The sequence below is a fragment of the Bombus terrestris genome, chromosome 2 (genome assembly GCF_910591885.1).
Source record: "Bombus terrestris chromosome 2, iyBomTerr1.2, whole genome shotgun sequence".
Taxonomy (NCBI): domain Eukaryota; kingdom Metazoa; phylum Arthropoda; class Insecta; order Hymenoptera; family Apidae; genus Bombus; species Bombus terrestris.
In genome coordinates, this window is record NC_063270.1 from 15268097 (window position 1) to 15286593 (window position 18497).

Genomic DNA, 18497 nt, shown 5'->3' on the forward strand with positions numbered 1-18497 from the left:
CGATCGTTTCACGTGGCAAAAAAGGGGCGGCTCGAACGTGACCGGTGCTTTCAGCAATTTACAAGTCAAACGAACAGCGCAGCGGCGCTTCAATTTCCCCGGTCCGAGCCGGTTTACGCATCACGGCCACCGTTAATCTCAAATCTTCAAAATGTCACCGTGAACCGGCCCGTTTCGCCGTTCCTGCTAATTACACGCGTATCAGCTCTAATTGCGTCCCGTCCGGTGCAACGAGTCCGTTCCCCGTTAATCGATCCCTCCAATCCGAAGAAACTGAATGAAACATGCTCGTGTAGCAAAATTCAACAACTAAACTTCGTTTTCAGGCACACCGAATTTCTTTTCCTATGTAACCTATGGTTTTTATTTTTAATAGAAATGAAGCGATGTATTAAAAAATAGACTCGTTCTATTTTTTTTTTTTTTTTCCTAGGATTTTCGTACAGTAGTTCACGAAAATATTTGAATATTAAAGAAATGTACTATGTACGTATACAGTATGTGTTACACAAAACAGTTTCAAATTTCATTAGAGTAAAACTTTATTTATCGAAACGAGATTTTAGTTAGTGTCCCAGTAACAGACTTTTTAACTTATTTGGACGTGAGCTCCTACGTGTGTTATTTGAACGAAAAATAATAGACAAAATAAGACCAAGAATAAGTGAATTTCTATTATATGAACTCCAATAATATAATCTGTTTGCCTCCCCTCCGAAAGGTTTAGATACACGAAGATTCAAATTTTATCAATACAATTTATAATAGTTGCATTTCATCACAGTGCTGGTGAAATTTCGAGAAGTTTTATATAATAAACATAATATTATATATTCGTAAAAGGTTTCTACAAGTGTTCGAATATTTTTGTAAGCAACTGTAGGTTATAAAAAAGCAACAAATTCGATGTAGCTGAAAAATGATGTTGGACCGAATTCGCAAATTCGTGAAACGATTGTGTATCTACTTGTATCTATCGTCTCTCCCATCGATTTTTTCTGTCCATGATACGACAGGAAAAATGTGTAACGCGTCGCATCGTTCCTGTCGTTTGCTGACGTATCGTCGTGCTCAGAACGTAAATCACGTTGGTAACTGGCGGAGGGCATACGCGGGCGTAAACACAGGCCACGAGGGAGCACGAGCGTGTACGTACACGGGTTACACACGAATTTGCTGGTTCGTCGTTACCATACGTTATTAGAGCAGATGCGAAACGGAGGTCGAGATAGCGGCTCGTCCCGAGAACCCCGTGTTTCGACCAGTTATAGCACGCAGCTAGTCCACATTTGATGTGGCGTCCCGCACACTTCCGGTCGGTCAAGAACAACGGGCGACGCATCATGACGCGCACATGGTTGCGCTATAACGAGGCAAGCGTAAACCCTATCTCTGCTGCCATTTGAGATTTTGCATATGGCAGATTCGAATTGGTTTCCCTTCGTCGTTCGAAGATAGAAAGGCAATCGAACGTCCAAGTTTGAGTACCAAGTGCCCTATACGAAATTCATGGCTGTACACTTTCTATCTTATGTACACAGTATTTAATAGCGTTATAGGGGTTTCGTTGAAACTAATTCCCCTTGAAACTTCAAGCCGAATTTCAAAGTTGTTTCATGACCAAACAACTAGAAATGTTTCTTTTACTGTTCGTCTTAACCGTACTTCTAAATACGATCTTCGAATTTTGTCTCTTCCTAGTTTGGACAAAAATAGAGATTTCTAATTCTTTAGAAATATAGTTAATTCTTTGGAATATAACTATGGCATGATATTGAAACGAAAAAACACGTGTATCAATCCTGGAATAGCATATTATTTTTTCGGACTACGATACATCACATTGGGATTTTTCACGTTTGGCTTGATTTTTGCGTATTTTAAATATGTAACATATTCCGCAAAAATTTATTAAAATATATTCCAATATGCAAAGTTAAGGTTATAAAATTGTAATTTTTTCCAAAAAAAGTCAGCTAATCTCTTTATTTGCAATTATTTTGCAATACATTAACCAAATTTAGCGACCTGCTGCAGTCATAAAACGCGACAGTGCAAATTCTTTAATGATAGAAAAAAAAATGACTGACTATTGATCGAAAATGACTCGAAACGGTATCGATGTGTTAATTACATTTTCTGCCTGAAACGCTGAACATTGAATAACTCACTGAAATAAGATAATGAAATTTTAATACGTGTTAACATATTCCACTTTATAATCGTGGTATTTTAATGAAATTATCGAGCTTTTTTGAACAAATGATTTTGAATTATCTGCACAGACAATATAAAATTAAACACGAGAATATAAAACATAAGCATTATTGTGCCTCAATAACCACAATGAGCACAGTACAAAATAAATTGCAATCTTTTTGATTGTAATAATTTCAAGCTTTCACGTTCGGATAACTGAACCAACACATCACAATTATTTATGAGTTGAGGGAACAGCCATTTATTCGTAATGTAACTGAGATGCACATACAAAATGGTCATTCCACTCTTTCTCTCTACTTTAGTCTCACTCGACGTTCCTCGGCCACGTTTTCAACTCATTCAAGACACAATTGAATTCAAAAGGCATAACAGTAATAATAGCCGACGATTCTTAGAATACCTGTCTCCCTCGACAACAGTTCTGACGCGTACGCAAGCCCCGACAATTAAGCGAGCATTACTACACTCGCCGGACCGTAAATATTACAGAAACTGGCCGGTGCATTGGAACACGGACAATCCCGCAAAACCTCGTTTCCACGCAATAATGTAACGCATCCACGAGTTATTCGTATTATGTAGAGCCGAGTAATTTAACGCTCGCGCCCAATGAATTCCGTCAAAATTACAGTGGCTGGCCCCGCGTTGTTTTTCCATCAAACTGCGATCTTTCCGATCGTGTTCACGCTATATAAAAATATACGTTCCTGTTATAACCACCAGAATAACGGTGTTACGACGATAGGAATTTAACCTTAAAATGCGAAGGCTCAATTTTCGATCGCGACGTATTGCGTCATTCCCTTTGGCTTCTCACAGATTTAATAGCTCGCAACCTATTTAACCGGTTCGATCGAGAATTCATTAAAACGAATTTCATATTATTCGTGGTTGAAGACAATCGAGGATGGAAAAACAGGGGATGGTGAGCAAAGAGGGTCTCACGAATTCTACCCTTAGGCGAGGGCAATTATTCCCGCGGAGAAACAACAGCTGACGAAACAACTTCTCGAAAGGATGAAACGTAGCCTTGGGCTGAATCGGGCGAGAAGAAGGCGTCGGTTATCCGCAACGATCCTCGTTAACGAATTCCATCCACAGCCTATCGAACGAAACTAGTCGGTTCTCTTAACAACCTTAGGCGTCATGGCGCCAATTCGACGCGTGGATACTCGCTTTCGATTGGATTTTCCGTGCGAGTTTTCTCTGTCTACCTATCATTTTGTCACGCCACTCGAGGAGTTCTGATTTCGAGGGTGCGAATAGTTTCGGCCACGTTCGAAAACGAAACCCATACGATGGCTGACGGATTCGAGCGCGACCACAGACACGAACAATTATCGCGACGCGTAAAAAGAATCAATCGGTGACGGGAAATAACTGACAGGAAACACGCGCGGCTTCGATTCTTTTTAAGCCCATCGAACAAAACTAACAGGATTCCAGGGGTGAATCGATGCCTTCATGCATACGCAGCAACACGCGCACGCTGCCGAATCAACAAGATTTTTATTTTTTCACCGTGTTGGATTCTAGTTGATACGTGCAGTCGCGAGTGAAACACTTTTTACTTTTGTCACGTAGCTTTATTCGAAAGCCAGCGTATCAAGCCGTTGTCTAATTATATTAATTACTTATTCGAATATTCGACTTATATGTACGTAGTTATCTTGTTTCTGCCCTCTGTTCTTCATCCGCGTAGCGCTGGCTCGATTGCTTGAGGCTTGAATTCATGGCCGAAAAGCTCATTCGAATATCCGTTGGTTTTCAGCCAGCATCTCTGCAACTCGATTTATTCGTAATTACATCGTGCTTGTTTCCGCGCGGTTCTGGCTGCTCGGAATTCACCTAAACATCGCAAGTCTCTCATATTCAAATATTCATAAGCTCATTGTCACTCATTGTGTACTGGAACATCAAAGTACTAGAAGACTCCGCGCCTTAGAGTACTAAACTTTTACACATGAGTACCACAATGATTGTTTCAAAAACAATATCATGAATGTTTTAATGGGTACTATGTACTGCACTACTACTAGTAGTACTATAATTACAATGACGAAGATAGAAGAAGATATTATACAAAGACTTTTGGAACAGATAAAGGTCGAGCTATTAAGGAACAGAAACGAAATATTTACGGAAATGACTATTGTCAATACATCGAAACTAATAAGATATGATTGGCGACCAACAATCAACAACGAAGAGATTTGAGATATATACCCATATAGATTTAGCATTGTCAGAGTTAATGGCTTGTAATTTGGGATTTATTAAATCAGTAAATGCTAAATCCAAAATTATATTGTCATTTTCTTGTTACTGCAGCTTTTGTATCAGATTGAAAATTACTTTGATAATTCATACTCTATATAAATATTTGTTACAAACGTCAGAGTATAAATGTATGTAATGATACCGACAAGTAATGTTATTTTTGTTTCTAGCAATTACCTTCTACGCATAAAATGTACAAAACAATTGTTATCCCGTGGAAATTGATTCTAACAGAAAATAGCTTCAAAAATACAACAATATGAAGCAAAACCTAGGGTACAAGCAAAAAATACTACCGTGTGTAATAAACAATGAAACTTCCACATATGTGAAGCTTCCTAACAATTCTCTCGTACCTAAATTTTTACATGAATTTAAAATCCAGCCACTTTTTCACTATAAAGTTAGATTTTTTCGTTTTTCAGTGAAATATTAAAATATTGCGAAAGGATTTTCATTTCTATTAAGAACAAATAGGAAACATATTTCAAAGTGAATTTTTAAAACCTATTGTTTTGTATCAATAAAAGTAGAAATCTACGAAACTTCATACAATGTGTCATAATCTGAACTGTAAGAATTTGAAAGCTAATACATATAAATAATATTCTAAACTACCGTCAGCATGTAAGAGATTAATTCCCCTGTCGATCGCGATTTGTAGGTTACCTCTACCGGAGACACCCTCGAACGGAAAAGCATATCGTCGTTTTATTGAGAATATTTCTGACCCATTGATTTATAAAATCCGTCGTGCGGCCCAGACAACGAATTACAGTATTTTTAATTCGGATGTTGAACGAACCCGACCGTTGTCGGTCTCCGTATGATTCGTAGCCGTTACGGCAGATCCGCCGGTGAAATTTATGTTGATGGGTGTGCGCGGGGGCGTGTAAAAAGTGGGACATAAATTCACAAACCTTCGGAATTGCCGCTCTGCCGGACCCCCGGAACAGATCTCTCTCGATAAACTGTGCAATCTTTTTCTGTATTTCACCAGTCGCTTCTTTCATTCTATGCGAGATTTGTCGAGAAAATTTAATGGAGAAAGAGAAAGCCAAAAGGTGAATAGGGAAACCATTCGGTAGCAACTTTGAAGAGTTAATATAGTAAACGAGATGAGTACATAAGTGTCGGAAATGAAGATTTAACGATAAAAACGTAAAGCGCGTTTCTGTTAATTTTACCATTTACATTATTTCAGTTAGTCAAAAATATAGCGCACGAATTGATATAAATCCGTAAATTGAAAAATATGGGAGTGTGGTGACTCACAAACATTGTTATTTATTTAATGCCACACATTTTGCGACAAGTAAAGTTATGAAATTCGTTTATTTGTTTCTTGAGAAGTTGGTCATGTGCCCAGATAATGAAATCCAAAGATCTATAAAAAAAGACGGAGTTGATCAGTTTCACCTCTGAATTGTTCATTCGTTAGACAAACGACATTGAAGTATGTAGCACCTGTACAAATTTAAAGTTAAAACAAACTCGTACTAGTTAAATTTATTCGTTTGTAGCTCTAGAAGCAAAGACAAACTATTTTAAATACTTCTAACTTTTTTCACTGTATCCCGTGTAAAATATACATTCTTCATGCTAAAAAAGTCCCTTTCTTTTAATTTTTTTTTTTTTTTTTTTACCACTTACATCGTTCACCAAATCGATTTCTTAATTGCAAAAGCGTTCCGAGCAGATTTGACGCATTCTGGAGGACTGATGCGCGGGCGAACGTGATGCGTGCATTATTCAAAATTAGAACCAACCCTAGGATTATCATTGACGTCCCGCCGATTCGTTCGAACAGGAGGTAGAGATGCGATACGCAGTCGACCAGATAATACGGTCCAATTTACTATTCCAAGCTGGCATAAACAGCGGTCGTGCTCGCAGTGGACAGTACACTATGCAGAGAGAGATCAACGCATCGGTCTGCTATCTCCCTGGGTACGGTTACCACGTATACCACCGGCAACAAGATCCACAAATCCCTGACAGGTACCGTGACGAGCCTCGAGATCGAGCTTGGTAGCAGTACGTCGTCCCGGTTTCGGATCCGTACGTGCGTCGTTGCTATCCTTTCAAAGTTGCGGATAATTCTTGCGTCAACAATAGGCCCTTGTGTCGAGGATATGTCAGTATTAAAATACCATGGAAAAAACACCCTTAAAATATCACAGAAAAAGAACCTGTCCCTTGTTAACATGGTATTATGGTAAAAATGTATTTAATTAGCAAGCGAAAAGGTAGGAAACGAGGGACAGCAGAATACATAGGAAGCAAAAAGAAATACCGTCAGACGTATATACAACGCAGGGTAAATTAAAGCTTGTTCCCTTCTTTTTAACTTCGTATTTACGCGTAAATATGTTCACGTACAGCGATAAAAAAGAGCTGATTTCGATAGTTATATCTCGCTCCCTCTATGCTGTGGGTGTTGTTTGACGCGGAACGTTTGCAATTTTAATAGTAACCGTGCACTATGTAATTAATGAGATGTCATGTTTTCAAACGATTCCCTTGTGCGGCTCGACGCCGTCCGTTTAATCGAAATAATTATCCGACGTCAGTCAGTCAGTCTCAACGCGGTTTTAACGGTTAAACGTGGACGAAAGTAAACGGAGCTGGCAAAAACAACGTTTCTATCAGCCATTTCATAGAATGTTATTAATCGGGATTGCACGTCGAACGCGTTTCAAAACCGACGCGTTTTCAGCGAGTCGCTGAAATTCGTTTGGAACGCGATTGAAATTCGCAAATTTCAAAACGGTAGCTCGGTTCCCGGTCAAAGTCAATCAAAACACCAGTTATTTCGTCTTTCAACGATAATTACCAAGGCTTGCGAATATCGCTTTGCGATTTATAATTTACTGCGCGTAAAATCCAATTGGAGCTCCTTTGAGCCAACGCAACTGTGTTGTAAATACATATTAGAATGATATGATAAGTCGAAACGACGTTGATGAAAATTTAAAATTCTCGAGAGTTTAAACTTGATAGTTTTCTGGCGATTGCCATGAGAAACACTCGATATAAGACGTAAATGAGATTCATGATTTTTACGTTTACATTAATTTTCATTCTCTCAAATAATAGACATTTATTTCTATCTCCTCCAAACAATAGACAATATTTTAATAATAGCAAACCGTTTTCAGAATAAGAAAACTATGAAATTAGTAAAAACTTTATCTGACCCTATTAAAGGGCAAGTAAATTTTGTTTCATATAATAGAAATTCATTCATTCATCTCACTGACTACGTAACATTATTATTCGACTAGTAACAATTGATCAGACACATGGATTTAGTTAACAGAAGTTCGTTTAATGGATTGGATATTTTATTCACCTGGGTTTCATCGAATTTCATTTTATTGAATAAACTTTCTTCCCAGCGGAGAATTTTGTATTTTACGATCAGCTAGACGATGTTTAGAAATTTATAACAACGTAGCAAGTTAATGTTTTGAAGGAACTACATGTGGTTAAAGTGCTACAAGAGAAAACATTATTCTGTATACTGCATCCTAGTAGCTCGTAATAAAAGAAAAATATTAGTTCTTCAGAGAATGAATTAATTTCAGGACAATAAATCTTAAATTAGAACTAGACCTATTGGGGACAAATAAATTCTACCGCACATGAAATCTTTCTTTTGCCAATATGTATAATAAGAGTCAACATACATAGATTTGATTAACAGGAGTTCGCTTAATGGATCACTGACTAATTCAAAGAATTTTTTTACTTCACAATCACGCTTAAATCATGTCTAGAAATGTATAATGTGATAGTTAGTTAATTTTTTGAAGAAACTATGTACGTTTAAAGTTTTACACGAGAAAATGATATTTTGTATGCGGCAAGTTACAGTAGCTTGTAGTAAAAGAGGGCGTATAGTGGAACTGGAAGCTCATTCCCCCGGTTAACTAAGAATATAATTGAGATCATTTACAGAGCTCTCTCTATCTCTGAGACGACCCAGTTTCCCGGCGCGTTCTCTTTGTTTCACGAAGTCGCAGGATAGCGAGGTAGGGCCATCTCCTCCTTCTCGTAGAAGGTGGAAACCGGAAATAAGTGCGCCAGAGAAATTCGGCGGGCACGGGCGGAAGTGGGCCAATCAAAGAGATAACTAGATCCCCATTAAACCGCTTGTAACTTAATTAATTGCGCGGGCCTGAGCTAATGTAGCACGGCTAACCCTCGTAGATAGTGTTCTCAGAACGCGATATCACGTGTAACGTGATTTGCTCGTTAACCGAACTTCGGCAAGTGGAATACATTCACGACAGAGGTAGCCTGTTTCCAGCTCACGTGGCTGTCGCGCCTTTACATCCTCTAAGTGACCCCGTCACTCTATAGATACGTTTGTCAAACGAAAACCGAGACATAATGGAAATAACTCACTTTTCGTTCCATCTTTTGATACGTGGGGACCAGGAGTAAAAAATATCGTAAGTCACAATAACGTTAGTTATGCAGGTTATCGATATTAATTAAGTTAAATTAACGTAACAGTTAAATAGATAAACAGCGAAAGATTATTCGCGTCTTACAAAACATCGTGGGTTCATCAGTTGTAGTAGAATTGTATTAATGTAGTACATGTATTCTAGTATGATAATGTGTGTAATAATAGTTGTATTAATAATAGTACTTTCCTATAATTACAAAGTTTTGATACCAAGAAAATGAAATGTATATTTCTGCCAAGAAAACACCTCATTGGAAGATAAGAATACGTGCAAATATTTCTACCACTCTATATATTCTAATTACAATTTCAATATAATTTTAGAATTACAATAAGGAGGTTAAAGTATTCCTTAAAATATCATTAAATTTTCCTTGATAGTTTTTAATGAAAACGAAAGTTACTAAACACGGTAAAACGGTACGCAAGCAAATGGGGAATTGTTAAAAAATTTCAGTCTGGCGCGAGGGTGACGAGAGGACAGACGGCCCGGCGTCAACGCGTCACAGAAGTGAATTACGTGCGGTGGTGCTCACGGGACAGTTTATTTTTACAAGATGGTTGTCAATGATGATATAGTACGCTCGTAACCGCCCCCGTTGTATCTCGATATATATCGAGTTTTATTTTTATGGATCGTTTCGTCCATGAAATGATTTAATAACGGCGAGAGTATTACGACGGGGAAGCGAGGTGAAAAATAAAAAAAGAAGACACAGCGTAGGTAGGGGAGGATCGTTGATTTCGTCGTAATGCGAGCCACAGGACGGACGTTTGAATTGTAAAAGCATAAACATACCGTGCCCCATGCGATTCTTCTTTTTCCTCGTTACACTTAGTCCGTGCCAGCCCCTTTTGTTTTGACCGTAATGCGATGAGATTGCGTGAGATCTGTCCCGCGGGTGTCTGGCATGAATACGCCTGGATAAAAGGTTTTTCGAAACGTCCTCTCTGTGAAGGTGTTTAACTCTTATAATACGACAATTTTTTATATCCTGCGTGAATAACGATGCTTGAATAAAATACAGATTCGTTCATAGATACACCGCTGTCTATATGTATTTGCATATTTTAATCGATTTATAAGAATATATAAAATAATGAGAAAGCAATGGCTAGAAACAATACTTGGAACCTTCTTATAGAATCATCAAATAATAAATTTTAATTATTTATTTAGGAATTCACATATTATTGCTTGAATTAATTACGATATGAGTTTAGAAATACTTTTTTTATCTTATTTCTATTTTAGAGACTATATATGTAGATAATCTGGAGATAAATAACGTTTTCAGAATGTGTTGTTGTGAATTTTGCTAATTGAGCAAATTGCTGATTTTGCAAATTGTGTTGTAACTTGTCTCGTGTTTACAGATGTCAATATTTCAGTGTACATCTATTAATCTTCTGAAAATCGATTTTATCATGTTATAACGACGAAATGATGATACGAAATGCAATTGAACTTCAATTAATGAATTAAATGACGTCTTTTCAAAAATAAGCAAGAGTCTGGATGCTTGTAAGCGATAGTGTACTCATATTACTATCATGTTTATCTCTAAAGAATAGCTGATACTTGATAATATTTTTAATAGAACTTTTAAAACATGAATAGAAACGCACATTTCAATCATTTAACTGAAATATCTCTGCACGCCAATTTTAATTCACCTCCAATAAATTACGTATTGCTCTTTTGTTTATGCTAATTGATATTAACGATTTTCAATTAAGATTTAACAGCGATCAATATCTATTAACCGTATATGTGTACTTGCCTAAAGTAAACTCTGGGGTGAAATTATATAAAAGCATTCAATTTGTTGAAATGGATTTTATATTTCCAATAATTTAAAAGAAGGTACGCAAATGCTCATAGACGACGTGATTTAAATATGACTTGTTGGTTCTTTCTGAATTGTTAAAAAAGGAATGACATTCCCAAAACGATATATGAAACCGAAAGACAAGCGCGACGTTTCATACTTTCGGCGTTGAAACGTTTTGATCTCAAAATTTGAAAGATCGTCCTTTCACAGTTATTCAATTTCATAGTTTGGTCACGTTCGACCATGAAAACTCTTCGTTATCTCGGGCGTTTACGATTTTAGGGCGATATCGGCGCGGATTCAAATGGCCGCGTTGGAAATTAAAAGGCATAAAAAAAAAAAGAAGCGAAAGAGAAACTCGATTGAGCCTGGATAACAAAATTCGTGAAACATTCGCCGCGGGAAAATTTAAACGCGAACAAAATCCTCGTCGTTGATAATTGCGTAAAATGCTTTTTCCATTATCCGCGCTGATCGAAATGAAAGGCGATATGTCTGAAAGAAATTCGCAATTTATCGGTAGGTAAAGTTAGATCGTCCCATCCTGTTCTCTCGAAAAAACGGGGAAATTCTTCCATTTTGCAGTCCCTTTTATCGTTATTTCTATTAAAATTCTCGTGCGCGGCATTCGGCGTTTTTCATTCCGCGGATTGCGGTGAACGACAAACAAAGCGAAATCTCTGTTCAATCTTCGATCGCGAATAATTCATTTCAACACAGGGAAAGATAGATTTTCACTGGCCTCGATGCTTCATACATAAAATGCGTGTCACAGGACGACGACCCCAGCTGTGGCAACCGTATGATATAGAAATTCATTTGGTCGTATTACACGATGTGATGTTTCGATCGGTTCGAAATCCGCAACAAGCATCTAATACCGTGCTGTTCACGGTATACAATTTTCCGCTCGCATGAGCGTACGTTCAATGGCCAATCATGGTATTACGCTGGTCGAAAACGACCGGGGATTCCGACTTTTTCAAGGGGAGACAGATATCGGTCACTTTTAATATCGACGTCTGTCGTTGAAAGGTTTCTCTGTCGTCGAAGCTGTTCTAACGGTTCGATGCACTATCTGTCAGGCAATGGCTCAGAGGAAGTGAGAACGAGATAGATAGATAGATAGATAGATAGAGATAGATAGAGAGAGAGAGAGAGAGAATGAAAGAAAACTGGTGAAGAAAAAAAAGCTCTCTGAAATCGATGGAATCAAACAGGTTGCAGAGGCCGGTTTCACGTCGCGTCTCGTCGAGTCGTCGTTATGATAATCACGCTCGAAGCCCAGTCACGGTGTTATTTTCGCCCGCGGTACATAGCCTGCACACGAAGTTTCCGCACACGCAATGTCGAGTCGCGCGACACGATCCTCGTAAAGACCGGACAGCTCGATAACTCTGGATTGCGGAGAAATAACGCAATACCTACTATAATATCGATTCCTGTTTTGCGACCGTTGCAAATCTGGATTTAGCCGAGTAATTCCAACGAAACGTTACTCCTGTCCCTGTTTCCCTCTCTATCGTTTCCTATTTCTCTTTTTTCCCTCTCTCGTTTGAAATAAAATCGACAACTTGATTCCCGATTGAGATCAAAGGGGCAAAAAGAAGGGAAGAAAAAAAGGGACGAAGAGATATTCACGAGAGTAGTCTCTCTTTCTATTCGGATGGCAATGGATATTGTAAAAGTTCCGCGACCAAGCTCGAATCGAAAGAGTATTTGCAAGATAATTCTACTGATCATGCCCACATAACACGATAGAGAAATTGTCACACAAAATGTGGAAACTTGAATCTGTTCCTAGGAAAGACGAATGCCCTCTGTCTCATACGACGATATTTCCCTCTTATGGACGGTGGTCGTTGATCGAAAAGTTAGAGGAGGACGATTTATTTTGGGGGCACGGGGAAGGCCACGCTGGGAACGAGCAACGAATCAAAATTTCTGATACGATGACTCGTTTCTTGGGAAACGCTGCTCGTATCCCTTCGAGGGTAAAACTTTTCGTCGGCTGGGAAAGCAGAGAGTTTGGCAGAACTGAACGGGCGAACTGTCGTTTTCAGTGGCGGCGGACACAGACTTTCAAAATGAAACGAATTCCGAGTTTTCAAGTTTGCGTGATCTTTTTTCACGAATTCGCCCCACTCCGCTCAGTTCGTACGCGAGACGGGAAGAACAGTTGACTTATCGAATTTCCATTTTTCCTTTGCCGAGACAACTAGACTGCGATAGATTCGAAATCGATACACAGTCGTGCCGGTAAACGCGGATCTAATAACGAGCGGATGGGAGGGTGAGTCGAAGGGGAAAATAGTCGGGGTGAATTTAAATCGACGCGGGTACAACGATATCGATTTCGCCCGCGTTGGAAAAGCCAGTGAATGATCGTGTCCCGAGCGTGACCAAAATTGAAATGATCTGCTTGTACAAACGATAAGCAAATCGAAGAGCCGAATAAACGATGAGCAAGTGACGTTAATTGGAAACGAGTTATCGGCTTTATTTTCGCGCCGTTCCCGCGGGAATCGTCACGTTGCGGGATTGGAAATAATTTTTATACGCGATTTCTCATCTCTCTGTGTCCTGCTGATTTTTGGAGTTAGAGAGGCGAATCGAACGATTCGCGACATGTAAAACGAGCGAAGGGATTGTGGTGAAAAAATATTTTAAAATATCCCATGTATTATCCCATTTTTCTCGCTGCTCCTCTCCGCGTCTACTGTTTTGAGGAACAACTTTTAAACATAACAGATAGTTGAACGTATTGCCAAATAAATCTATTGTAAAAACATCAGGTTCTCGATTCAACCGTTTAAACAATTTACCTGTGCCAGCCGACAAAATCATTGAATATTTTTCTTGCGAACAATACCAAAAACACATGTATCAAATTGTATGACATAATAAAGTTTTATAAATTGCTGGAATAACGATTAAAACGGCAATGATTAAAATGGAGCGATCCTGCTGCTATATTTGTATTACATTTTATACTAGTCATCTTTATCATTGAATATACGTAATTCTTGTCAGTGATTACTTCTGGCGAATTTCACGTTATTTGCGGAACTGAAACTGGACAAGAAATTAAAGAATTTATTTAAGTATCAGAAAAGAGGATTTCAAATAAAAAGAAAAACACATTTCCGTCTGTTAATTTTAACATTTGCGTTATGTATTACAAAAATAATGTGGATTTTCAACATTTATTACCTTTATAGATTTTTAGAAGAATAATCAGTAAGAAGAAAACAAATTGGTTAAATATATTTATTTGTACATTTTACTTTTATATTTTTTAACCACAGCCTATTCAATGGCAGTAAAGTCAGGATATTAATGGCAATGAATTGTTAGTGGCGCCAAATCGCAAATGTCAATCACATCGAGATATCAACAATATTGAACTGTCAATGTCGTTGACCTCTTCACGTAATTTTTTAATCAGTTTTGATATTTCATTAATGACAAGGAATGTGAGAAATTCTCATTATAGCTTTCTGTACAATGTTCGATAAACCGTATTCAGAATTACCGGAAATGTAAATACACCGTGAAACTAATACGTTGTTTCATCGACCGTATTCAATGATCATGTTTCTGAAATAAACGCGGTACCAGTTTCAATTACTAAATCCAAATTGGAACCATATATCGCGTTACATAGACGAGAAAAACGGTCGCGCTAAATGGCTAAAAAACATAATTTTGTAACCCAACAAACCAAGAATAAAAATGAGAAGAGAGGAATGAAACGCATGCACCACTTGCAAATTTTCATTAACAACAAGCTAGGGAAAAAAAAAATAAATTTGCAAAATCTATTGAAATATCAGTCGAGCAATTTACTTCCATTATAACCGGGAATGAACAGAATGGAACCAACCGATGCTTAAAAATTCTACAGTTTCAAATGGCTTGTCGAACCGAAACCGAGTTTCGACGAAGAATGGAAAAAAAGAAGAAACGTCATTGCTCGTTATGAAATTCACAGTACACGTTTTTTGAGGAAACTCAGATTCGGGAAAAAATGTACAGGTTATATAGTGGTTTCAATTAGGACAATTAGGACATCGTGTATCACAAGGAACGCAAGAACGAACCAACTGAAATATCCAGTATTCTTCAACAGAATAACGAATTAATTAAATTGGTTTTCTGAAATGTGAGGTGGAAATAAAATCTTTTCGTTTTATATTTTGGACGTCAAATGTGCTGGTACCAAAGACTTCAAAATCCAAGCGAATTTAACTTATTCTTCTCAAACGTGAACACGACAGTCGGAAATTGAATAATTTACCATTAATACTAGTAATTTTAACATTTAGAATTTTTCGACTTTCTTGGAAAAGAAGCAGCAATCGATATCTAATCGATAGGTAATTCGTATCGAATATAGTGTTACCATTTAGAATTTAGAAGCCAACGAATCTTGCTGCTGGCAAAAAACCGACTCGGCCCAACGGAAACTGTGGCAATTACTCGAGAGCACGGTTGCCAGAGAACTTTCCGAAACGGGTCGTGGGACAATTAATGGATGGTATTAATTAGGGATAAAGGAGATGGGGGAGGAGCAGAATCGCGTATAACGTACGAGAGAGTAAAATCTCGCAGCAGAGGCGGGCGTGTTGCGTCTTCGACCACTCATTACTCTACGTCGAACGATGTTTCCGTCATCGGAACTTAGGTAGGTAGAACCGGTGGGTCGTAGCAAAACGGTATTGTTTGTTCACAGCGAGCCGACACGGGGCCATTAATTAATCGCGCTCGCAGTCCACGCAGTCGATTTACATCCGATCCAAGCACGTTACATCCGGATCGTCAGCGATCCGTCGCTACCATTAATTTCTAAATACAATCGTCGGTTTCTCGTTGACGATCCATTGAATTCTAATCAACCGCGAAACGTGCAACGTTTGCCATGACATGTCACGATATTTCGCATGATCGGAGTACTGTCTCGTAATTCGCCTGTATATATAATCAGAAGTATTTTATTTTTACAGCCTGTGCTTTCAACCCTTAACGCACGTAAGGGATGTATTCATAGGGTATAGACGTACGATAACACGGACGGTTTTTAAAATCGTTTATTTTCCGAATCTATCGGAATAAAAGGAATATTTTTAACACAGCGTACCTGCTTTACTAACAGCAGAATATTTCAAAACTTTCGTCACACGCGTGCAATTACTCCATAAACAAAACCGTGAGGGCGAATAAAAGCTTTCGAAACGGCAGCTTTTCCCCTCAAATCATCGCTCATATTTACACAGACCGTACTAACGACTAACGGGCGATTGTTTTCAGAACGGGAGTAGGTGGAGCATGGAACGCAACAGAAGAAATAATAACGCCAAGCAACGATACCACCTATAACATCGAGAACCTGCAACCGTTTACCGTCTACAGCTTTCGTGTATCGGCAGTGAACGCCATGGGACGGAGCAAACCCAGCGAGGAGACTTTCCACTCCGTCACCCTTCGAGAACGTATGTTTTTCTGTATATCTATACCTCTACCATGAACTACTATTAATCTTCTGTCTTGAACGCCCTCGATTGGTCACAAACTTGCTCCTAGCTGAGCTTCGATCGTGTATTGGGGGAGTGAGAATTCGTGTGGATGACGAGTGATCGAGAATTAGCGAATGTTTATGCCAGGATATTTGTCGTGAGTTTTAGTTTAGTTGACAAGTTTTAGAAGATTTACCTGGCGAGAATGTCTATCGTGCTTGTGAGATTTTAACGCTTAATCTGTCACTTTTACGTTGACGTAGATTTATTACGAATGCAATCTATTGTTTCCGCTGTTTTTCTACGCAATATTAGATTTATTCATTAAATTCCTTAGCTTTTTCATTCTGCACGTACTAATATCTATTACCTTGTAATATTGTCTTTAAAAGAAATTCCATTAATGCAATAACGTTTAATATACATTTATTTCGCATTAAAAGTAATCCACTCAGAAATTACGTACAATCAAGTTTAAGTATTTTATCACTGCAACGCACAGCTTCGCGTTTAAACTGCCGGCGGCAGACGAACTTAAGTTTTCGTGTGAAGCTTCAAATGGGTTAACTGTTAAAATTACGATGTAATTGAGAAACGAGTCGAAGAGTTGAGAGTTTCGATCCTGAGGAAATCGAATCGACTAGAGATTGTCTCCGTTCGAATCTCCAATCCATTTTTCATTATTTCATATTTTCGAGTGAAAATCTATCTAAAATTTCAACGTTCCTACAATATCTTATCCCAACGTTATAACCAAAAATTGCTTTCTTTTTATTCACTCAACGTCATCTCCCCTCTTTTTGCCTCGAATACTCATCGCCAATTCCTTGACCAACTTCCTATAACTTCTCGAAAGATATTGAGAACGATATTAGCCGAAAACATCAGAGGGAATGATAATAGACATAAAATTCCACGAAAGATGCCCGGTGGAACGAGTCCCTTCGGGGCAATGTTCAGGCTCGCGGGAGTAAACGTTCCGAATCCAACGGAGGGTAGAAACTCTGGAACTCTAGCGCTATACATATAAAGGAAAGGGGTTGGAAGAATAAGACTAGAAGGAGGAAGAAGAGCGAGAAGAATGGTTTGCACGGCCGGTTTTCCGCGGCTAGGCATCGTCACGAGACTGGCGTAGCCAACTAAGGAGGCGCTAATTGCAGCACCGGAAGGAGCAGTGTATAGTCGCGCTTAACTCGAGCAGTCCAGCTTTCCTCTTTCTCCGTTGAACCGTCCTTTGGCTTATTGGTTCGTCTTCGTCTCACGTCCAAGGCAGAAAATAGGTTGAACAGACGGGCGCGTCGGCTAAGCCCTATAAATTCTGTCAACGCCGCTGGGATTGGTCGACGCCTGCTGTATGTATACCCACGACGCTCGACAAACTTTGCATCGCGACTATGTTGACAACGACAACGACGATGACTGTGACAAAGGCGCCGATAGTTAGCGCGCGCCTGCCCTCCAGACCTGAATTCCCATGCGTATCGCCATGGCAATTAGCGCGTTAGACTGTAGATGTCTCGCTGATGGGATTAGCTGCACCAGATTTTCCCCACTGAATATTTGATACCGGGTCGGAAACGGATGCTTTAGTTTAATATACATAGAATTTCTTAGCTAGTCTTCTTACAGCTTCGTTGTTCGGGGCAGGAAGTTGTGGGGAAAAAGAGAAGGATGGATCCGCCCTTCGATTGCTGGCGAAGAATGCAGGAGCAGGACAATGAGAGCACGTGGTTTTAGTATACGTGGAATTTCTTAGTAGCTGGTCGTCGAATTAGGATCACCTAAAGTTTTTGATATTTTTCAATTTTTTTATATTTATAATTAAAGAGCGTAAACGAGTTTTAGATAGGAAGAAAGACAAAGCAAGAGTATTGCTTCCTATGTCTTTCCTTGTCTTTCGTACGACAAGTTCCAGGGAATTAAAGTTAAAGTATCGCCTACACAAGCAATTTCAACTGTGGCTCCAAATATCTTCAGTGAGATGTACATATGTGAGTCGTGTTAATTGTTTATCTATGAGAATAAAAAAATGACTTTTGATTAGAGGAATGTCTATGATGAATATAAATTTTAAAGATTTCAAACTTTTATAAAAAAATTTTAAATAGCAACATTTTTGTGCTTGATTCTGGTTCAGTGACCAGAGAGTATACCACGGAATAA

At 38.6% G+C, this 18497-nt stretch overlaps 1 protein-coding gene across 5 annotated transcripts in view; it reads left to right on the forward strand.

The window, feature by feature from the left end:
* Positions 1 to 18497, forward strand: part of LOC100643312 (tyrosine-protein phosphatase 99A) — a 427034-nt gene that overhangs the window by 370465 nt on the left and 38072 nt on the right. For all 5 annotated transcript variants that reach the window (XM_048413708.1, XM_048413707.1, XM_048413710.1 and 2 more), the window contains one exon: positions 16129 to 16310. In XM_048413708.1, coding sequence (XP_048269665.1) covers positions 16129 to 16310 — 182 coding nt within the window. The remainder of the gene's footprint in view (positions 1 to 16128; positions 16311 to 18497) is intronic.